At 52.5% G+C, this 22,217-nt stretch overlaps 8 protein-coding genes across 8 annotated transcripts; 4 read left to right on the forward strand and 4 right to left on the reverse strand.

Moving 5' to 3' along the window:
- Nucleotides 1-452: 452 nt before the first annotated feature.
- Nucleotides 453-776, reverse strand: CABS01_04752 (uncharacterized protein; the record flags this gene model as incomplete). The annotated part of the gene is made up of 1 exon (XM_060538122.1): nt 453-776. The coding sequence occupies one exon, from the start codon at nt 774-776 to the stop codon at nt 453-455; it is 324 nt and encodes a 107-aa protein (XP_060389784.1).
- A 482-nt stretch (nt 777-1,258) lies between these two features.
- Nucleotides 1,259-2,150, reverse strand: CABS01_04753 (uncharacterized protein; the record flags this gene model as incomplete). The annotated part of the gene is made up of 2 exons (XM_060538123.1): nt 1,259-1,784; nt 1,882-2,150. The coding sequence occupies 2 exons, from the start codon at nt 2,148-2,150 to the stop codon at nt 1,259-1,261; spliced, it is 795 nt and encodes a 264-aa protein (XP_060389785.1).
- Nucleotides 2,151-2,696: 546 nt separating this feature from the next.
- Nucleotides 2,697-3,742, reverse strand: CABS01_04754 (ATP synthase F0; the record flags this gene model as incomplete). Its single annotated transcript, XM_060538124.1, has 4 exons — nt 2,697-2,924; nt 2,981-3,383; nt 3,435-3,651; nt 3,712-3,742. The coding sequence occupies 4 exons, from the start codon at nt 3,740-3,742 to the stop codon at nt 2,697-2,699; spliced, it is 879 nt and encodes a 292-aa protein (XP_060389786.1).
- A 488-nt stretch (nt 3,743-4,230) lies between these two features.
- On the forward strand, nt 4,231-4,449 carry CABS01_04755 (uncharacterized protein; the record flags this gene model as incomplete). The annotated part of the gene is made up of 1 exon (XM_060538125.1): nt 4,231-4,449. The coding sequence occupies one exon, from the start codon at nt 4,231-4,233 to the stop codon at nt 4,447-4,449; it is 219 nt and encodes a 72-aa protein (XP_060389787.1).
- Nucleotides 4,450-8,103: 3,654 nt separating this feature from the next.
- CABS01_04756 (uncharacterized protein) lies at nt 8,104-9,714 on the forward strand (the record flags this gene model as incomplete). Its single annotated transcript, XM_060538126.1, has 3 exons — nt 8,104-8,192; nt 8,260-8,312; nt 8,366-9,714. 3 exons carry the CDS (start codon nt 8,104-8,106, stop codon nt 9,712-9,714), a joined length of 1,491 nt encoding a protein of 496 aa, XP_060389788.1.
- Nucleotides 9,715-12,521: 2,807 nt separating this feature from the next.
- Nucleotides 12,522-13,178, reverse strand: CABS01_04757 (uncharacterized protein; the record flags this gene model as incomplete). The annotated part of the gene is made up of 1 exon (XM_060538127.1): nt 12,522-13,178. One exon carries the CDS (start codon nt 13,176-13,178, stop codon nt 12,522-12,524), a length of 657 nt encoding a protein of 218 aa, XP_060389789.1.
- A 3,728-nt stretch (nt 13,179-16,906) lies between these two features.
- CABS01_04758 (uncharacterized protein) lies at nt 16,907-17,761 on the forward strand (the record flags this gene model as incomplete). Its single annotated transcript, XM_060538128.1, has 1 exon — nt 16,907-17,761. One exon carries the CDS (start codon nt 16,907-16,909, stop codon nt 17,759-17,761), a length of 855 nt encoding a protein of 284 aa, XP_060389790.1.
- Nucleotides 17,762-19,266: 1,505 nt separating this feature from the next.
- CABS01_04759 (fungal specific transcription factor) lies at nt 19,267-21,654 on the forward strand (the record flags this gene model as incomplete). Its single annotated transcript, XM_060538129.1, has 1 exon — nt 19,267-21,654. One exon carries the CDS (start codon nt 19,267-19,269, stop codon nt 21,652-21,654), a length of 2,388 nt encoding a protein of 795 aa, XP_060389791.1.
- Between the last annotated feature and the right edge of the window lie 563 nt (nt 21,655-22,217).

Here is a 22,217-nt window from a genome sequence, read left to right on the forward strand (position 1 = left end):
TGCATGCGCGGATCCCTCGGAATACGACACCACTAAAGGGGTAAAGATTATAAGACAAAGGATACCATTGTAGATGACGAAGAAGGTAAACTTGATTGGAAAGGTGTTCTAAGAAGAAACCAAAAAGAAAAAGTTCAAAAGAATGATTGCTCGTAATCTGTGTTCAGATTACCGACGACCAACCTGGGACTCGAACCCAGAATCTTCGGATGAGTTTGTATTCCTCATAGGAATCCGACGCCTTAGCCATTAGGCCAGCCGGCCTGCCAGGATCTTATTTTCTGTTGAAGCGAGGGGCGGAAGTCGGGGCCTATGTTTCGTGTCGAACGGTGAGGTGGGGGTGTGCGTGCCGCTGTGTGGGCTTGCGGTTTAGTGGAGTGTCATGTCTGTCCCCCTGTCTGTCCTGTCCTTTGAGTCCGCTGTGCGCGGGGGGCCTGTTGTGGTGGGTGGGCTCAAAGACGTGGAGCTTTTTGGTGTCCTTGTGGTTGACCTGCTTTTTGGTTGTTGTTGTAGGGGCATGGAGGATCGTGTGGTTCAAAAGGAAGAAGAAGAAGGGGGAAAAAAACCCCTACCTGAGCGCCCTGCGCGGATGGGAAAGGAAGAAATGGAAAAGAGAAGATGTGACATGTGGTAAGGTAGTGTGCGGCGGGCTTAAGTGACTTCCTCAAGGCTGTTTGATATGAGGTGGTGTGGGAGAGGAATTGCGCGGGTAGGCACATGGACGAGCCGGCACATATCCATATTCGTATTCCAAAGTGTGGACATAACAACCACATCCCACATTTTTGGGAAGGGAGTATCGTAACTTGATTGCATGCATACCCATGTGAAAGCGCTCCAGTAAAGGAAACAGACAGTTGGGGAAACGAGTTGGACTCGTCGATCGAGCAAAGCGAGAGCAGAAGTGGCAAGCGACCGCCTTGGGTCTTCATATTTACAATGTCATAGAACGTGAGCTTATAATACAGGATTACCTACACCTACATCGAGTCCCATGACATAGCCTTCTACAAATACCCTTTTTGCCATCTCTCTATCTAGGGAATCTCCTCATAGCCCCTTCAAACCGTGACGCCGTAAATCTGCTTAACGTCATCCTCCTCCTCAGCGGCCTTCTCCTCAGCCTTCTCAGCAGCCATCGCCTCACTAGTCTCCTCGGCCTTCCTCTCCTCCTCCTCCTCCTCCTCCTCCTCCTCCTCCTTCTTCTTCTTCTCAGCCCTCACCCTCGCCATACTCGTTTCCCACAATTCGTCTTCCCTTACTCTTTAGCCCTAGCCTTCCACGCCCGCCACGCCTTAAACTCCTCAAACTCCTCGTAGCTCACCTCGGCCTCCATAGCCGCCTTCGCGCTCTCCTTCTCCTTCTCAGCCTCGGTGTCGCGGGGACTGTCGCACTTCTTGCTCTCCTTGCGCTCCTCGGGCTGCTTCCGACTCGGGTAGCCTTCGCCCTGGGCCTCAAAGGCCAGACACACGGCCGTGGCGTAGTCTCCGTCGTGGCTGATGGATAACAGCGCCTCCTGCCCGGGTATCCCTTCGTGTATGCCGCGCACGATGGCGATGGGCGGGCCGCTTCCGTTGGGGGTTAATGCGGTCGGTTCTGCCTCCTTGGCCTCGAGTTCTTTCGGCTCCTCATCCTGCTTCTTGGGCTTCTCTTCTTGCTCCGTGGCCTTCTTCCGCTCCTCAATATCCTTCAGCTGCGCGGATTGCTTCCGGGCAATGGTGATGTCGTGCCATGTCAGGTTTCTCGTGGGGTGTGCTTTGAATGTCGCTTCCTTGGCTGCGAATCTATAATCATGGGGGGTTTGAAGACGTGAGCTTTCGCACACTCTCGCTCTCTCTCAATTGACCGGGAAGAGAGATGAACTCGGGAACGAAAGCTTACCTGCCAGCTAGGAAGCTAGCCTTCTTCCATAAAAGTGGGTTGCGCTTCTTCAACGCCTGGAAGTCGTCATCTTTGGAAATCTCGGACGGCGTCGCTGATGCGTCGGCCGACTTCAGGACGGCAGGGATCGCGAGGCGCTCATGCTTGGTGAGGATGCGACGGAGAAATCTGGATTCCTTGTCGCTGGCCAAAATGCGGTAGATGCGGGAGATTTGACACAAGTCAGTCCCTACTTGCAGAGGAAAAGGAAACCTCTTGGGCGGCAGCATGAGGAACAAGTTTGGGTATCAAAAAAAGGGTGGAGATCTTCAATTGGCATCCGTAAACTCAAGCTGCAACAATGACAATTGATAGATTCACTGCCAGGGGGTTCGAGGTACCTTAATCCGTTCCACCTTCAGCTCTAAGCTAAGGTAGGTAGATACTACCTTAGGTAGCTCAGGTAAGGTACTTCAAGATAGTTCAAACCGATAAGAAAGCTCGACAGCGATAACGATAACGATAAGACCGTGGCTACGTCATTCCTCCCCGTCCTCTCTTCCCTAAGTCGAATAAAACATGGGGAATTATTGTGCTGTCCTTCGCATGCATGGCCATTAAAAATGCCATGTACATTCCATACCGAAAACAGAACCAATTGTCGCAGCAACTTCAGAACGAAAACGGCTTTTTTGTCACCCATTACTGTCATGGGCGGCTTCTAACCACACTTCAGCTCGAACTCCTCCTCTCGTGCAGTGAGGGGTGCTTCTGTCGCGAGAATACGCCATTGCGCAAACTTCGGTATCGAGCCTCCAATGCGAACATAATGACATTTACTGGTCATCTGCAAGAAGGGGAGCGCGCTCCGAGTCGGCAGTGCGGCTCCTCCACGGGTAGTCTTTGCCAGTCGCAGCCGGGTAGGCAATTACGAGAGTCGAGACGAACAGCACGGCCATGATGGTGAAAGCAAAGATCCACTGAAAGGCAATGATTTGGCGGCCGAACTGTGCAACGCCAATGGCGGCGGACAGGACGCTGAGAGAAAAGCCCATGGTGTAATCCTAAAGCATGATTAGCACGGAATTTCGGAGCATCGTAGGCGCAAATTCGCTCTTACCTTGTAGGTGACGATGAAGAAACCTCCGTAAACCAGAATGGACCAGATGAAGATGTTGCCAAAGATGCGAGCAACCAGGTTGTGGGGGTGGGGAACCATGATGGCGCCGTTCCAGTAGATAGCCACGAACGTCCAGGCCAGAGGAGCGGAAACGACAGGCCAGTGGATGAAGCGAGGGTACGTGTTGTGGCGGAAGTAAAGAGACGACAGATTGGCGAAGTTGACGATCAGGATGAACTCAGCCCAGCCGAAGTGGGAGCGCACGAACAACATGACAAAGGCGAAGTGCAGGAGGTTGTTGAAGATGAAGTGCGATCCGACGCTGGCGGCGGCGTTGACATAGTCGCTGTTGCTCGAGAAGAGGTGTCCGACGTAGCCGATTTGGAGGATGAAGAGAACGACCCTGGACCATGTTAGAAGTGCCACACACCTGAAAGGACGAGACGGAATTTACCAGTATATGTCGATGATTGTGGAGTTCAGAGTGAAGGCAGTGCGGTAGAGGTAGTTCTGGTCCCAAATTCTTTTCCGAATTGTGAAGCCATCGTGGGGCTCATTGACCGTGTAGTAGAGAGTGACGACGAAAGCCAAGAGCCAACTCAGAATAGTCAAGACCTTGTAGGTGGTGATGGAGGCGGCAGTATGAGACTCCTTCTTGGAGAAGGGGTTCACTAGAGAAAATGTCAGCACAAACGAATAGTTGCATACACCGAGGATGGATAGTAGCTTACGGGCGTGAATGCGCTCTGTTGCGGTAGGCATCTTGAAGGATGATGATGGTTTTCCGGTGTTGAATCCTCAGTGGCCACGCAATCTGCGGTACTTGCGAGTCTGGTGTTGCACAAAAAGTTGTTTGATGGCAGCAGAAGCTTGGAAGTAGCAAAAAGGCATGAGTTGAGGAGGGCGGCGGTGGCTTATAAGCGAGGGACGCAGGAAGAAGGAAGCAGGAAGCATGGGGTTGGTAGATGGGACATTAAATCTGCGGGGAAAGCAGCTCGCCACAAGCACATTAGCGTGTAACGACTAACGCGGATGTAGACGGTAGACCTGAAGAGAGGTTCCTTCCTTGCTGCAGCGGTCCTCGTCCTCCAGGGCTGGCTATGAAGGCAGGAGGCATGAGGCATGAGGCAGGAGGATGGGGAGGAGGTACTGTTCCGGTCCCGACTGCGGGACCTCAATACCTAAGGTACCTCAGGTAACTACTCCGTACAGATTCCAGGCTGGGGCGGGATACATGGACCATTGGGCAAATGAGATGGGATGGCTTGGGCGTGCTTGTTTGGACTTGTTTGGACGCCTCGCTTGATCAAGTAGGCTACGGGCTGGCGCCTAGAGGATGCTACTACCGATTGGCTGTCTCGTGCAGCACGCAAGTCAATGGGAGACCTCTTCGGTCAACGATCCATTTTGGAGACATGAGGACGATGTACCAGGTAGCCGTACTGTCCCACTACCTTGAGGTATCGTAGACGAATTCAAGAAGCATAGGGTAAGAACAGCAAGTGGCCTCAGGCGTGAAGCGCTTTGGATCGGGATCGCCCCTGCGGTTTTGCGGTTCAACAACATGACACAGGGAGCCTGCGAGCGGCAGCCATGCCAGCCAATGCATGGATAGTCAGACGGGCTGACCTGGACCTGTCAACCCTGTCTGGCCGATGCTCTTCCCTGCTGTATCCGGACCGCATCAGCCACACCTTGGGTCCGGGGTTGGAGACGACGTTTGTAGCGACGCTGTCGTCAGAGCTGACGATGCCGCCCTGGGCGAGCGTGGCCGGAGTCGAGAGTAGGCTCATTTGGCTAGCACTCTGAGCTTGGTGAAGGTTTGAGACCATCCACCATCTTCTGCTCTTGTACCTACCTTGATGGGGTGGCACAGCAGCAAGCTGTTGTGAAAAATGTGCCACTCTTGAGGCTAGCGGGAAGGGTCAGTCGATTCAATCCAAGATGGCGACCACTACAAGCCACACATTGTGTCAGGAAGCCAAGAGGTAGGCTTTGGTCTTGGAAACCCCGCCTACGCTTCCTTCCTGGCACCAGCTTGAAACTGGAGGGATTTTTCGCTTGTCTAGGACATTCGTTCATAGGAAGGAAGAACAGGCAAAAAAGGGGGCGTTTGGAGTAATGGAAGAGATGAGGTGAAGCTGGAGCACCCGCACACACGCACTCGCCGCAGTGTGGAGGTACCTTGGCACCTTGCAGCTGCACCTCCAGACTTCAGTCCGATCCAATGGCTGGCAATGTGGGCGGAGTGGGGCGATCCGTGGTTGGGTCATCCTTGCACAGGTATGACGACTTGCCGCGACTTCTCGCTGAAGCTCGTCGACTTCAGTTCTTAGAGGCAAGAGCTCCTAACCTCCAGTGACTTCCTACCCGGTTGCCCCACAACGATCCCAAATGCCAAGGAGCCACTCTTTGCCGCTTCACAATTTCTCCATCGACCTTCAGACATTTCCTCCCGCATTTGCCTCCTTGCAACCTGTTGCGCAACCCATCTCCAACCGCCTCCACGTAGGTATGTTTGGTCACTAGTCCAAGTCGGAGCTGGAGCCCGTCAACCGTCACCGAGGCCGAGACACAGTCACACTTGCTCGACTAGGTCTCATGATACCGAGCTCACTACCAGACCGCCCTGAGGCTTACTACCCACAGTCTCCCACTTTGACTAAGCCAGAGGCCAACATCTCTTTTCTTAAAACAAGTTGGCATTCTACAATATACGCCCATCCATCATTCCCACGGACAGACTTTACGAGCCACAAGGTGCCCCATGCCGACTCTTTATACGGACCCAAGTCGTTGGGGCCCATCAAGAGACGAGCACCCTGGTTTTCCATCCATGGACCTTCATCATCATCACCTCATAGCTTCCCTTCCTGGCCTGATTTGCTGCTGGCGGATGGAGCAGATGAAAACATTACCCTGCGCACCTAGAGCGCCGTTTCCTCCTTCTCTCCAAACAACTCTCAATTCGACCTCATACATATGCAGTCTTCGCCCATCCCTTCCATCGCATCTAGAAAGTTGCGACTGACTGCACACCCACCCGCACAATATCCAATTCTCCAATGGAACGGTACGCCGTTCGAGGGGGCGGAAGCTATGGTGGGCGGGTAGCTCAGCACACCACCTTGCAAACCACCAAACCCAACTAAACCCGCCGGCCACAGACCGCTCCCTGCTATGCCGGGACAGGCTTTATTTTACGCAAAATGATCGGCAAAAACGCTTTCTCACCTGATTCCGATGTATAATTTCTTTGTTGCTAACGATTTCCCAGGTTCTTCTATCTCGTGAGAGAATAAAAAGTCATCGGCCAACTGCACGTCTCATGCCACTCACTCTATTCTTGGCAATGGCCTCAATGCAAAGTTCCGGAACCATACGCGGCAGGCGTCGAGTTCAGTCTCTAGAGGGCCCACCCCCGTCCGACATCTGCACCGACGCGAGCAGGGAGGTATTTCTACCCGGCCGATACATCCCCACGTCACCGCACCTTTCCCTCCGGCCTGTGGGCTAAATTGCGGGGCACACTCCAACCTGCATCACCTGGCCCTTCTCGTGTCCTGCCCCCTCACGCCTAATGACAGCATCCGCGAATCAACTCGTCTAAGAGCTGCGGCACGGCCATTACCGACTGGCTGCCACGAAGCAAGGCACCATGTTCAGGTCAACCAAGTGAGCACAATCCATCTCGATGGATCGGCCTCTTTGTGAAGATTTCCTAAGGCGTGGCGACAAAGCAAACGACTTCATTGGAATAGCATGCTACCCAGGTATCTATCTATACGGCATCCTACAATTTCGACAACAACTTTTTCTTCACACCAGTCATATTGTACACCTAATCAACCCAATATCTCTGCCATCGTCCGTTATTGCAAGAAGCCACATGAAAACGGCTCACCGCGTATCGGGTTTCGGACTCTGTTCCTGATTCTGAAGTATTCGTCGCCAGCCTTCTCTAATTTGGTCAGGCTCATCTCCGCCCTTTGGCCTGGCAGCATGTCGCTACTACCATCCTCTCTTTTCGTATTGTATGTACAGAAGATCGGCTTCTCTTTGGGGCTATAGACTGCCCTTTGTCGCTGCATCGATTGTGATTGAGGATGCGTCGAGTCCGCATGAAATGAAGTTGCCGCCGACTGTTGGCTTTGATGTTCTCGGAGTGGGGTCGGTCTCCGACGCCCGTGTGCCGATGCTCGACCCATGTTTGCGGCTGCGGGCTCCGAGGGCTCGGAGTAAGACATTTCTCTTCGAAGCATCTTCTCTCTCTGGAGACCACCTGTTGAATTTGGCTGGCAAGGACGGGCGTACAGCAAGTGCTGTTGATATTGTGGCTGAGTTGGTAACACAGAGAAAGGCGCAGTCAAAAGATCCAAGTTGAGAAGGCTCGTTTGTTGTCTGATTTGACTTCTGGGGCGAGGACCCGCTCTGAGGTTTCCTGAGCCTGGCGACTTACTTTTATATGAAAAACGTATCAATATTGGAACTTGGCTGAGTAGGCCGGTCTAGCATGCCATTCCCCAGGTGGCCAGACTTTGTCAATGGGAATTGCACTTTTCTTGGCTGGATGTAGCGGCATGCATGACCCTTCGGCTTTTTGGTATTTTGATGTAATGGTGTTGTTGAAACCCAAGTGAAATTTCAACTCCCAGAATGACAACGCCAGCTTAGTTGCTGACCCAATGGCGGTGCAGGGAAACTTGCACTTTTCGACCCCTGGCCAAGCGATGATTGGATCGTGTAAGGACTTTGCATACAGAGTGAGGTGCTATGAAATTACAATTCGGACCCAAGGCTACGTACTTGGTTCGCGGACTGGGAGCCTTCTATGAAAATCAGCCTCAAGAAGGCGACGAGTGGCGGAGCTCATTGGGCTTTCTTGGGTTATGAGGAGGACTCCAAGGCACTTCGTCTCTTGCGGAAGAATCTCGTTTGATTGTTGAAAACTACAAGTATCATACGAAATGGAAGCAGAGTATATGCCCGCATTCGAAGTTCTGGGGGACACCTTTCGGGCATTACCAACACAAAGTTATACAATCAACGAACTTGGTATGGCGAAAGGAGCAAAGAAAACGAGTCTTCGAGCGCTCCGGATCCCGGTGGAAACGTGGGACAAAATGAGGCCGACCATCTGTGAAGAATATATGACGAAGACCCTTGATGAGCTGGTCTCGTTTCTCAAAGTTGAACATGATTTCAGCGTAAAGTATGTTTTCTCCTTCAAAATTTGATTTGGCGCTGATGTTTTCCAGGAAACGCCAACTTGTCTACAGGCTGGGCACCTGGGGATGCGGGAAGTATAATAATAATCCCAAGGGTCTCAAAGGTTGGTATGGCTTGCTCGATGGCGATGGGAATTGCTGACGATGTTTTCTCAAGACGAACAAAGCGACGTGGACTCCGACCTGGACGATGAAGAACTCGATACAGACGACGGTCACTTCAACGAGGTTACCGACGCATTAGAGCTCACATCCTGTTTCGAGGCTGGCTCCTACGCGTACGATCAAGTCAATCGAAACATCCAAGCAGCGACTGCAATTTTCGCTGCTGGCGGCGGTTGTGGTGGGTTAGCTTGGACCGCATATAAAGACGGTTATCTCAACACTAAGGGGCATGCAAACCTTCTTGTGGCCCTATGTCGATCAGCCGAGACGGAACAACAATTTCAGGAAGCGTTGGATGTACTGGGGCCACACAAGCTTCAGTCGGGCGATCAACGTATCCTGATGTATGTCCACGTCTTGGAAAGCATGAATGATGAGAGATGTAGGAACGACAAATTCCAACTGGAAGGTCCTATGGCAAGAAACGTCGCCGACGCCGTTTCTTCAATCCTCGATAGGTCTGGGAAAGGCTTTATGCTCAAGGCAGATGGCACTGTTGATCTTTTTGCTTTCCATTTGCTAGACGTCATCTACGAGCGCTATTCGGCGTGTCTCGATAAGTCGCAAGAAGACAAGCTCCGAATCCTCCTGGACTGCCTGGAAGGCTGGGTCCTCTCGCGAGGCAAGAACGGGGCGACGACGTCTACGGCTCTCGATACACTCAGGGAGTGCGTGCAGTGGTGCAGCCAGAGGCTCGAGGAAGTCTGCACAGATTTCGCCCAGACAAAACAGACAAGACGGCCCAAGCTCCGCTTTCCCCACAGCCAGGATGATTTGATATGGAAGGAGCACCTTGAAGTGTATGGAACTCTATGGTATAGACTGACTTTGCAGCAAGAAGCTGAAAAGGTCGAGGAGGGCGTCAAAAAAGCAGGAGAAGAAGACGGCGCTGGCTGGCTTGGATGGGCCTGCGATGCCAGGAACGATCTCGGCATTTCGCACGCGGAGGTGCTCTCGTACGTGTGCTGGGTCCTCGTGAACTACGAAGAAAACAGCATCACCGGGCACGGTACGGGAACCGTTGACATGACGACGACGGCGAACGGGTATTATGGCGGATCGGCGGGGAACGAGTACAACGAGTCGTCCGCGGAGAGCTTGTTCCTTCGAGTCAAGGCCGCCGCCAATGTGATGAACGGAGCCGAGCCTAGGATCTTGTGGCATAGGTTCCTGTATGCCTTCAAGGATTTCAACGACCTTACGGGCGGGAACGATGAGTTTGGGGACGTCGCGGCGAGGGCGGCGGAGTATAAGCGTTTCAGGGGAGGGATCGTGGCCGAGTTTGCGAGCTTTGTGAGGGAAGCTCTGAGTGAATTTGAGATTAGCCTTTTAGATTTATAAGGCAGGCGAGGCAAGAGATTGTTCATGTTATCCATACTAGTGTGCGACTAGAAGATGAGGCCGTTCTCATGACGAAATGTTCTATCTTTATCTTACAAGCTGTGATCGCAACATGAAAGAGAGGCCCAGTCTCTTTCCTATGGTATCAGCCGGGTTTCGGGATCTGACGTTAATAGTCAAGAAAGCTGACAGTTAAAGAACCATGGAGGTTGAAAGCCGAAGCTGCTACGATAGATGCACACTCGCTTCCTTTCTTGTGGTTGTGATTAGTCTCAGCCATTTGGCGTGGAGGAGGAGCGGTGATATGACGACTGATGCCCACGTTTTGAATGAGCAGGGAACGCGTGAGACAAAGTTGTTTAGTCAATTGAATTCACGATAAGGAACATGATTTTGTCTGATTCTCGGCTTCGTGGACACATCGGGAGGTCAGACACAATAGATGTATTCTCATCCTGAGGGTTGACATTTACTCTTCTCTTGTACCGGGATGAAAAACACTTGGGTCCCCTGCTTGTTTGAGAAATTCATGCGCTTACCTATGTTCTTACCTGTATATAAAGGTGACGAGAATCCATGATTTCAACGCAGAGTTCCCATAAACAAGACATTGGCTCCGTCTTTGATCTATCATCAATGTTTTTCTATTATGAGGGCTAGAATATACAGGAAACAAGCAAAAGTGCCAGCTACTACTACTGCTGCTGCTGCTGCTGCTGCTGCTGCTGCTGCTGCTGCTGACTGTTCTCATTTAGCCAACAGATTTGACAGCAGGTCAAGGTCGCATAGCCTCAAACAACAGGAAGAAGCAATCTGGACTCATGTTTATGACACCGAAGACGACTTCGAACTTGCTTTCGGTGCTCTCCAGATTACTGTGTTCAACAAGTCAGGCGTTGATACGGCTTTGGGACTTGCTTTTATATCCACAATAGGAGTGGGTACTGTAGTCAGTAACAGAGTCTGTCAGGTAGGAGGTGTGCCATTGCGAGGTCCTCTTGCTTCGTCGTTGGTTATCGCTGTAGTGAGATGGGTCCCAGGTTACAACTTGTTTTCGAGAAGACCGCCTTGAAAACCCGTTCACATAGAACAAGAGACATCTTGGAACATTGATGTAATAGCGAAGCTTGAGTTTCCATCTTTCCTTTTGCTGGTGTACGAGACGTGCATTCGTTGGGAGCTCTATATTGTGAATTATCTCGAAACATCTGGGTACTGTACCCCCAAAGGGATAGAACCACTTCACCTTGGCATCGCCAACATGCAGGTCAGCGTGGCTGATGAGGAGTCCGAGTGTCAATGAGCAAGGCAAAGTAACTTCTGCAGGTAACGTGTGCGGGAGGCCGGAAAGTCCCAACTGTCGGCGGAACCTTCCGGCAGAACCTTCCCCGGATGATGTGTACGGCATCAAAGCTCGCCACAGACGTTGAGCAGGTTTTCTCGTTTTCGATTACCTCACTCCCCATACTTTAAGGCTTCAGTAGAGACAGCGAGCGGGCGAAAAGGTTCTGGAAACACCAGAGTCTCGGAAACATACCCCGATGATTGGCTTTCCGGCCGTAAGGGGGAAGCGGTGTCCGGTTGAGGGGTCGGTGGGAATCCCTCTGTGCTGCTGAGAAGTGAGAAGGACGTGGCAGGGTGTTCGTTCCGAGAGGCCTGGCTGGTTGTGACTTGGCGTCTTGTTGTGAGCAGCAGGCAGACGGTTGGGTTGTCCAGGGATTCCAGCTTGAGGGGGGTTTTTGAGTCTATTCGCGAAATCGGAATGGCTTCTATCCGAGAAAAGCTCGACCGCCGCACCCCAAATCCAAGCCACTTGAAGTCGTTCACGAACGCGAATAAGAATCCGAATAAAGATTTTTAAAGAAAAATACAGCAGTAAACCGGAAAACCATGGCTGTCAAGGGCTGGCTGTCAAACGATGGCAGAGCCGCGAACGGGTAGTAGCGTCATTCATTGATTGTTGGAAAGAAAGCTAGACCGAAGCAAAACCACAGCATTTCAAAGCACATTCCCAGATGGGCGTTTCTCCCCTTCCCCCTCTCCCTAAACTAGAAGTAGAATCTTTATCCAGGCGAGCACTAAGTACTAACTTTATAAATCCCACGGTACGCTAGGAAACTTTGTGAGGCGGCTTAAACGCCGACGGTGCTTTCACTGGTCAGTTCGGCTCCGGTAGATTGCTGGTTGCGAACTATGATTATTTCTTATTCCACAACATTGCAATGTAATTGCAGGGCTTGGGTTGGTACTTCCGCCAATCAGCATCAACTGTCGCTTGTTAAAACTATTGGAGTCTCCATTGCCCGGTCTTTCTTTTGGATTCCTAGTCGTCGTTGGGCGTGAACTAAGAGGGCATCTTGGTGGCTGGATCGTCGTCGTACAAAGAATGTTGTTGTTGAAGATGGGAAAGTTGATTTTCCTCGAGACGAGGATGATGTGGGGCAGGTAACCGGCGGCAGAGTTCTCGATTAGTAGACTTCCCATGTGTTTTTTTTTGTTGTATATGAGATGCCTACTTTAGATACTAAGTGTGCACCTGTCCACATGCTCACCCGCAATTCTGGATCAAGACCTTAGCGCTTAAAGGCAAATTAGACGAGCATCCGGCCGTAGGCGAGTAAACCAAGTCTCGCTTGCGCATTTTAACATGTCATGGGTGAAGCTTATCAGGCGTGACTCCGGTTACGTAGACGGCTGGTGAGGCTTGGCCGCCCATTTCTTACTTGTGACTTGTAACAACTGTAAATTCCATGAATCGAGAAGGCTCCCTTCGATCCAAAACTCGATGAACGGGATTTTCCGTGAGCCTACAATCTGAATAGTGACAAAATAGACACTGAGAGAGAATGTAGGGCCAAGTGTATCCCGCCTCCATGGAACGACTCCACATCCCGAGAACGGTATTTCTTCTCTCGGGAAAGAGCTCGTCCGCGATTCTTGAGGAGCTCTGATGACTCGCTGATATGGGAAAAGGGCAGAATGCCATCCTTTCGAAACTCGGAAGCTGTCCGGCTCCGAGATCCGGAGTGGAGACGCATGTCGAGCCGGAAAGCTAACCTGTGTTGAGCAAAATGCCATGAGGCTAGATGGACGTCCTTTAGCCGCTTTATCCGGTATGAAGGGGCGTTGAATGCCGTGCCAAATGGACTCCGTGAGCAGAACTTCTCCATATAAGGGAATCTGGGCCACTCTGCATGCGTGTTTGTTTCGTAAGGCAAACCACTCCCTCCACCTGTTGTCTCTCGCTTCTCGGTCGAGACCCTTTGAGATAGTGAGATATGCGTTACCGAGATTACCACTGGGTACGTAGCCGGCTCACTGAATAGAATTGGATATTGTTGGGCGCGGCTGAAGAAGGGATCAGAGACGGTTCCAGAGACGGTTCCAGAGATGTACCTCGTAAAGCTCAATCGGGCATTATGATCGTGAACTGACCGACTGTTCTGTTTCGTTGTGGCCAGCATGTGATCTCGATCTCGCCATTGCTGGCATTATCAACCTCTAAAAAGTATTGAGACAGCATGTGAATAACGGTTGCGACATGTGTTACATGAAATGAATGAGTCTCTGAGCGAAGTAGGTGGCGGGCAATACGTCCAAAGCCTCAGTGTCTTGCGGGTTCAGGTGTGTTTTGCGGAGGGCATGAGGGAAAACGGGCAGAGGCTCACTGCTTGTCTTAACTTTAATGGCGCCCTTTTCCACCAATTCGGTAAACTTGGCAACGATCGGTCCGGAAGGCTTCTCGTATTACGCGAGAGAAGCCAATTCATTCCCTCGCTTGCCTCGTTGGAACTGCTGGAGGGCTGAAAAATGCCTGGGAATGACGTGTGGTAATTTGTGAGACATGAGAGCTGCAGGGATGTAAGTCACCCGTGGCCGGCCTAGACAGCTGCCGTCTTGGGGGTCCTTTTGATACTTTCTTTCGGGCTGGTGAGGCTTGCGTGAAAATTGATACTTGAAAGAGTAGGCTCCTGAGTGGTTTGGAATCCTTGCTGCCCGATGCAATCGATACAGCGGCCGCCGAGCTTCGGTATGAATTTAGGAGGAATGCCGATGAGAAGAGTAGACGATAACACGCTTGCGGCTGACTTCCTTGGCTACTCCGAGTCATATATAAGAGGTTTGTGGGGAATCAAGCCTCATGATGAGTAGAATGAGAAAGAAAGTGATCATGTATGCAGTGTGGACACTCGTCCGGTAAAATTCAGGGTACAAGGCAAGAACATGATGAAGTTGACGTGACTGCCTGAGAGGCGGTGATGGTGCGATGGTGGCAGGCAGAGATATCTCAAAAAAGAATGTTAGGGAAGGCCCCGGCGAAGTTGGACTGGGCGGGATAGGTCTGTGTCTCCGTAATAGGATCGAATCATCGATCGACGGCAGGAGGAAATGAGTTCATCCGTGGAGGGAATTGGTTGGCTTTTGCCCTGCAAGCCGGTATCTTTCTCTCCCTTACCTCATTGATGTCGGGGAGAGGGAGCGCAACCACATTGCTGGGCCCTTGCCAAGGCGACCTAAACAACAGAGTTGGCTTACGGATACTGATACCTATTCTTCTTGTCTGGCATTGCTATCATGTACATGGCCGAGGTTGATAGGGCGAATGCTTAGATGCCGGGATGCGGGCAGAGTGAGACATACGAAGACATGGGAAGCGCGCATCCGTACCTCACCCAGACGGCACTCTGGCCGCCCTGAACCCAGCGGTATTCCCCCTCACCGGACATCAGCGGTGTCCGAGATGTGGCGTGCAGAAATGCTCTTCAGCCCTGCTCGAAGTGAGGTGCAAGGCGGCCCGACCATGGCAGGCAATGGGCAATCTCTCGGTCCCGGGCTCTTTGGGATGTCTACGGCCTACGGAGCCAAGGATGTACGGAGTACGGAGTATAGGTCTGGTACAAATAGGAAAGACCTGGGGACATGACCTGCATATCTGTTCATGGGTAGTGATAGCGGGGAGCCGGACCCAGACACCGAGGAAAGCTGTCTTTCACTGAGGGCATCGGGATGAAGGGGCGGTCAGACATGACTTTACTATGACGGACGATCCCTGAAGATGCTGCTGAGAGGCACAACCAACCAGGTCTCCTCCAGCCGCTCCTTTGAGGGGATGCTGGGAGTGGTCAGGAAAGGTCGGAGCTGAAAGCGCGCATTCATGGATGCTGCTGCTTGGTACCCTAATAAGATGGCTGACTTCCATTTTGAGAACTCGACTTCGAAGAGGAGGGGGAGACTGCAGAAAATGTGAGGGGTGAGGTGATGTGAGGTGAGGACGGGAGAGCTTGCCAGCTTAGAGTTGCCCCGCTTTTGTACCACGTGAGCAACGAGTGGTGCTCCCTGGGGTTACACGGAAACGGCCTCCAGCTGGCAGGCCCTGTCCGTCGAACCTGCCTCATAGATTTCCACCTGTTATCGGCTCCGGCTGCCTAAGGTACCTAGGTTGCCTGGCGTGCCTGCCCTGGCCCTGGCGCACCTGGATTCTCTTAGTAAGACGGTACGTACTGCGATTTCACGGGGTGAAGGGCACACGGCCCACGGGATGAAGTATCCGTAGGTAGGTATCCACACAGGACATCGTCAAGGTATCCATGGTACATACCTTATCCACCCTCCAGCAGCATTCGCAACCACCTGGAAGTCGTGCGCTCACAATGTTTTCTCCCTTCTCCCCCTACCTCGCCCTCTCCCTCTCTCTTTTTCCCATCCAAACGCCTCGACCCGCGACACCCGCCCAACATGGCGGTATGGCTTTCTAGTCCCCTTACTGCTACAGGGTCAACTAATGCCTATTCGGGTGAGTGGCATGGCGCGTCGCCTCCACTGGCATTCTCTGTCTCGTTTCTCGTGTAACAACCGAAACCCCCGCGAGACATACCAAGCAGCATTGTCTCTGGCGCAGACTCGTCCCGGAATCACTTCATCATTCACAATGGTTGGATCGCAGCCAGCTCCGAGCCATTCCGCTCATTCACCAAGAGACTCTTCTATGTAGACTCTTCTGCTTGCCTCCACTTACGCCTAACCGGGAAGAAGCACCGCATCTTGGGCGAGCAGAGCCATTCAGACGCAGACGCTGCTTGGCCCTTCCATCACCTGCCCTGCAAGTTGGGCCGAGTTGGGCCAAGCAAATGGAGAACCTTCAAACGACCGGGGGACGTCTCTGCGGGCTTATCCGCATCCCAAGGTGCCATCCCACGAACCTCGATATTTCGGACATGGCAGCTGGGCAAACCTTGTCTGGTTCCATCCATACATGCTTCGCACCTACAGAGTGCTGTTGCGTCGCTCCCGATGTTCCCACACTCTTGACGGAAATAGCGTATGCAAACTTTGCGAGTCTGGACGAGACACTAGAATCCATGCAACATTCATTGCCTGCGTCTTCAGTAAAACGTCTAGAGTACGGCGCTAATTTGGATCTTCGTCGTTGGAATCTGCTCGGCTGACTGTCGGCGGAGGCATACCGAATTCGGACTGCCGATTGCTTTCTTTTCAGTTTCACTTCATAGGGCCATGATTTACCGTTCTCTGACTTGTCAAATGCAGTGTCAGTGTCAACGATCGGAGCCTCGGGAAAGGAGTCTTAATGGACTTTAGGTCTGGCTGGTATACGGAGTACGCACGGCGGAGCGACAGCCAGCCTGTTGCCGACGCTACCTCTCGCCTTCGTATCGATCAATCACTAATCGACCTGAGATCGGTCGATGTGCAGCCCGGGACCAAGCATTCTGGGACGCGGACCGAAATGCAAAAGCATAGCCAAGGCAGACGCCGCCATCCACCCCTGGACATAGAGACTTCTTGTGGCCATTTAGGCTTTGGAAGGGAAGGGGGGGTCAGCATCGGCACCACCACCGTCAGCGGTCCCTTACTACGTATGCCTGGAACCCTGGGTCGTTCGGCTACGTTGCTCGCGGCGCGGGCCATATTGCGGCGCACGCTATGAATTCAGCAAACCATGCTCCATCTTATCTCATCCCCCCCGGTCTGCCACCTTGAAGTTATACGTCTTTTTTGCGGTCAACACGGGCCACTCCCGCGCCTCCTTCGGAGCAAAGAGTCAATGCGCCAGATGCCCGCTGACCGATCCGCGGCCGTCTGCGTCCCCAGACGAAGAGAACCTACGTCGGGCGGGATAATGCCTGTTCCAGTCCTGAAGCAACCCAGGTGATGTTGGCGCGGGGGCGTGGGCATGGCTGGTTTTCCCTTGATGCGCCAGACGAAAGCCGAAATGCTCTGCAGAGAGGCGACAACTAAGCAGGAAAGCCACGCCGATCATCCGTTCCTTGTCCCAGTCGCCTTGCTATTGAGAGTCACGAGTGTATCCGTATGCTCTGTCAGTCGACCTAGAAGCCGGCTGTGGAACACGCGATGGGGATGCAACCTAGAAGATGCAAATCGCCATTTGCACTTACCTCGGAAAGGACGGCGATACTGGAATCACGAGAAGCATGTAGTTGTGATCTTCACGATTATTTCACGTCACAATTGCAGCCGTCAATTGCCACCTGATGACGATACCTTTGAGATATCCCGCCTTTCATTGCCGCCAAATGTTCCACAACAGTTCTCGCTGATTAGAATCGTTCGAATGAAGGCCAATATGCCAGGATTGAGCACAACAGCCCCCCCAGCCATCTTGCGGGGCCGTCCGGTCGAATACCAAATCTGGACCAGATGTACCGCTGAGCAGAGGCACTGGAGTTGGACGGCAGACTATCAAAAAGGTACGAGGATCCGTCATATGGCCCTCGTCTCCCAAGCCAAGCGTTTGGCCCAACAAGAAGCTGTATCCCTCTGGCATATCACACGAATAATGTTCAGGCGAAAAAAAACAAAACTAAAAAAACTAAAAAAAACTCGAAGTCTCAGGCCCAAGATGCACAAAATGTTCAGCGAAAGCGGCGAAGGGACTTGTCACGCCGTCCAACAGGACCCTCGTGAATGCAAATGTACTTTCCCTCGGGGATGGAGAGCAACTTCGCTCGTCTGTTCCGGTTGGCACTATCCAGAAATCGTTCCAACATCCTTGCTTGGCCGACCTTGATCTTGACCTGGGCCGTCCACAGCGACCCCTCGTGCCCTCCCACCAATGCCCGCCTCATTCCTTCTGCGCGTGGGGTTGATCAGAGACATGGGGCCTGGTGTGTGGCCAGCATGGACATTCACACCATACGGATGGCACACCCGCCTTTTCTACAGGCTTGGTTCACTTGGCGGTGTTGCTATGCTGTTCTGACTGTGTCCCCATAGAATTACTGTAGCAGAACCAACAGCCCGGACGACGGCGACGAAGGGGTAGAAGCAAACATGCTTATTCCAGACTCTATCGATCTAGTCGGTGCCGGAGAACCCCTCCGTAATGGAGAGAGCAGAGGGACAAAGCCAGCTTAATCACGAGAGACAACAAGCAAGGGAGAGGCGGGCAAGCAATGCTAGCCGGTGACGCCCGGCACACAGTCAATCTTGGGGGCCGACAGCACGGCCGGCTAGAATTCAACCATTTGCCCACCCTCCCACGCCTCCCTGCACCCCGGCCAGTAGGTACTTCGTGGGAACGCAAGCTTCAGACCACCACTCATTGCTTATTGCTCAAGTCGGCCACATCCACCCCCGATTAAATTCGCAATCCCACTTCCCTGATTTCCCTACGAATTGTGACCTTACGCACTTCCAGCAGGGCAACTCTCTTTACCAAAACGCTTTCACCAGCACAGCGTTCATTCAGACTCATCGTTACAAGCCAAACTTCGCTTATCCAACCACTGCATGCATCATCGATCCCGAGATACCAGCCTTACCTGCCATCACCAAAGCTTCGTTCATTGAGCTCTCCACCTCCGCAAGCAAAGAAGTAGGACTGCGTCTGTCCAGTCATCGCACCTTGATCACCTGTCAAACCCGAATTCGTCCAGACACTTATCGTGGAGTGCGAGTTACCCGACACACTGCAGGTATTTCGTGTAGCACCTGGAAGCAAACACCCGTCGGTTGCAAGCTGTCAACAGCCACTGCCTGCTCATCTGTGCCACTTGAGGCCTGCCTTACTTAGCATCGCCTCGACAAACATTGGTCACAGTCGTCCAACTCTGCGTATTTTGCCCTCCCCTATCTCAAGTCACTCTGCCACGAGCACAGTCATCCTGGCGCAGCGCGGGTTCTACAGGAGGGGAGCCCACTGGTTCTTGGTGCACCGAGTATCTCGTCAAGGTTTCTGCGCTCAAACATCCGCCACCCCTCACTGGCTTCACGGGTCTATAACAGGCCCGAACCGTCACAATTTCTTCCCAACTTCGCATCCAGTCTATACTCTCTCCCGCGTCGGATTCCGATGACGCACCTACAGCGTCCTCTACTCACACCACGCCGAAGAGGAGATATCAAGAAACATTTTCGCCTTCGGAGAGAACCTCCGCGCCCCCCGCTGTAGCAGAGCCCGCAGATAGGCAAGCTTCGGGAGGGGCCAGATTTCACACTTCCGTCCTGCCCGACGACGATGACTTGAGGCCGATCTTGGCGGGAGGCTCAAGTGCCAAGAGGCCCTCTAGAGCCATGCGGCCGCCGATGAGATCCAGCATAGCTTGTTTGAGATGCAGGAAATCCAAAATCAAATGCGACAACGACAATACTGGATCGCCTTGCGACACGTGCATCAAGGCAGGACACAAGTGTGAGTTTCCTGATCCAACACCTCTTCCGGCGAAACGATCAGAACCGCCGACTGCGCCGAAGCAGGAAAGGGAAGTCGGGCATGACCGGAAGCGAGTGAAGAAGCTCGAATATGCCACGTCCTCTGATGGACGTACTGTCGCCGCGCTTGCTCAGGAAGTGCTTTCGGCGCCCTATCTTACCGTCGACTTGTGGCATCAACTCTTCGACATATATAAGCTGCACTTCGCTACCGAACTCCCGTTCTTACATCTCCCGACTCTCAAGGGTATCATTCACGACAAAGACATCAAGAAGCCGTCAACCGAATCAAATCTGATCCTTTTGGGCATTCTGGCTCTCACCGCAAGATTTCACCCCGACTTGGTCAAATATGTGGCACACATCACACATGACAAAATCGCCGGCCCAAAATCTCGCGGTGCTCTACCCAGGCCGGAGCCATCAATGGCCTCAGAGTACTTCGCAAACGCTCTTACAAAGGCACTGGGACAACTCGAATCAGCCCTGACATCAGCTACTGTCGTCCGTGTCCAAGCTTTTCTCATGCTCGGCTTGTACAAATGGAGCCAGCCGAACGGCGGCCTAGCGGCATGGATGTATGTTGGCGTTGCCATACGGATGGCTCAAGGCTTGAAATTGGGGTTCGGAGACAAGCCTTTGAGAGGGAGGAGAAATTTGACTCTGTCTCCTCGGTCGAGTAAATCTACTCAACTACCCTCAGACCGTTGGAAAGACCAGGAGATTAGGCGTCGTACCATGTTCAGTTGCTTGATACTCGACCGTCTTTTGTCCTGCGGATCTGATCGGGTTTCTATGGTTCGGTCCGACGATCTTCAAATCCAGCTGCCATGCACTGAACACGCCTTCGACCTAGGCCGCGTTGTCTATACCGGATTCTTACGACAGGTGGGACATGGCATGGAGCCACCAATCGATGACAGTGTCTTGAGTCGATTCGTGCAACTAGCAGATTTCTGGGGCGATATCACCAAGTACAGTTTCGCGGGCGGCCGCCATACGGAATCCCTTCCGCCGTGGGACCAAGAGTCGACTTTCTATCAACTGAATAAGAAGGTAGATGCCTTTTACGCTCACCTTCCGGAAGAGTTCACCTGGTCTAGCTCGAACTTCTGGAAACACGACAACAGCATGTATGTGTCACTTCACATGCTGGGTGCCCTATGCAAAATCATGCTGCATCGCGAATACATCCCGTTCATCGCCATCAAATGTTCCGAGCCGGTTGGTCCTCTGGACGAGCCCGTCTTTGACCCCGAAACTGTTCCCGACCACTTTTGGGAGCGAAGCGCAGAGCAGGTTTTCAAGGCTGGAAGGGAAATCATCGACCTCATCTCGACATGCCGAGACAAGCTTCCTCATTCGTCACTAGTCATATTCGCAATTTGGCAAGCAGCGTTTGTTGGAATATACGCACGGCACTATCCCCACATGGATACTCAAAACCACATGGTCAGCAAACAGGAGATCGAAGAACGGAATTCAGGAGCCATGTCTGAAAACACGCAGACGGGGAACACCAGTATCGCTTTCCAAGCATTGACCAAGGTTGCACCTTACTTCAGCATGGCCTCCAATTACGTCACGTATTTCAAGGACATTGATCAGTATCTCACCAAGGTCTACTCCGACTACACAAATCGAGGTTCGAAGAAGAGCGGAGACGGTTCTCTGACCATTCGACTGGGAGGAGGTGGCGGCGGACTGGAAGAGTGGAGGGCAAAGGCCGACAAGATTACGAGCAACGGCATCATCATGGACGACGACCGTCCAATAGCCTACGACGGCTCTGATGGATCGCGGGCTAGCACATTGGAAAGAAGCTCTTCCTTGGGACCTGAGTATTCTCATCTCAGCGGGAGCGGTTCGGACAGCCGGAGGGATTCCCGCCAAGCGTCGTCATTTACCGCCATCAACGCCGCCGCATTCCACCAGCAAGCCGGTCACGAAGGCTATGCCGGAGGCATTCCACATCACTCACCAACTCAGGGCTTCCCGCCAACTCCCGGCTCCCTATCAAACGAGGTTGCGATGGCTAATGTCAATGCCGAGACAGTCAGCATCGATTCATATGTGCAGCAGAACCAGGGTCAGCGATTCGGCACTATGCTTGAGGACATTCAGGAATTCACGACGGGCGGGATGGTCTGCGCGCCCAACATTGGTGACTGGGACATGCTCAAGCCCCCCTTCTACACGCAGATGGCCGGTGGCAACCCGTTGCCCCAGTTCAGCGGGAGTTATTCTTGAAGGGGTCAGATGAGCAGGTGGGAGAGGCTTCTAGGCCCCCAACCCGAGACATGATTATATGGGGAATGATGTATGGGAACGCTGTGTAAGGGAATTGTATTTGAGCGCGTGTGATATTTTCAGACAGAAGTTACGAGTGCGTTATAGTCTTGGATACGAAGCCATGACGAACCCTTCCCCCCCACCCCCTTCGCTGCGGAGCGAGAAGTCACAGGAAAATGTCGACCGGGCATAATCAGCATGAGAGAGCGTTAGAAAAAAGAAAGAAAAGATAATCATCACCGTATTTACGAAGAGTTGTTCCGCGGTGCAATAAGTTGCGCCACATAAGGGAAGGGCTCCAACAAGACGAACGCTAATAATCCATGCCGAAAGTTTACTGATAGAGAGTCCTCTCCCTCCCTTGGCACTGCCTGCCGCGAACGTTGAGCCACGTTCTCGTCACGTTCACGTCACGCAATTTCCTCGTGGTATTTCTCTCGTCTCTTTCTGCTTGCAGTTTTTTTGTTGCGTTTCGATCACGTGGGGGAAGCGTGTCAGAAGTCGAGTCGAGTCGAACTCGA

Source organism: Colletotrichum abscissum (genome assembly GCF_030869225.1).
Source record: "Colletotrichum abscissum strain IMI 504890 chromosome Unknown Scaffold_9.1, whole genome shotgun sequence".
NCBI classification, from domain to species: domain Eukaryota; kingdom Fungi; phylum Ascomycota; class Sordariomycetes; order Glomerellales; family Glomerellaceae; genus Colletotrichum; species Colletotrichum abscissum.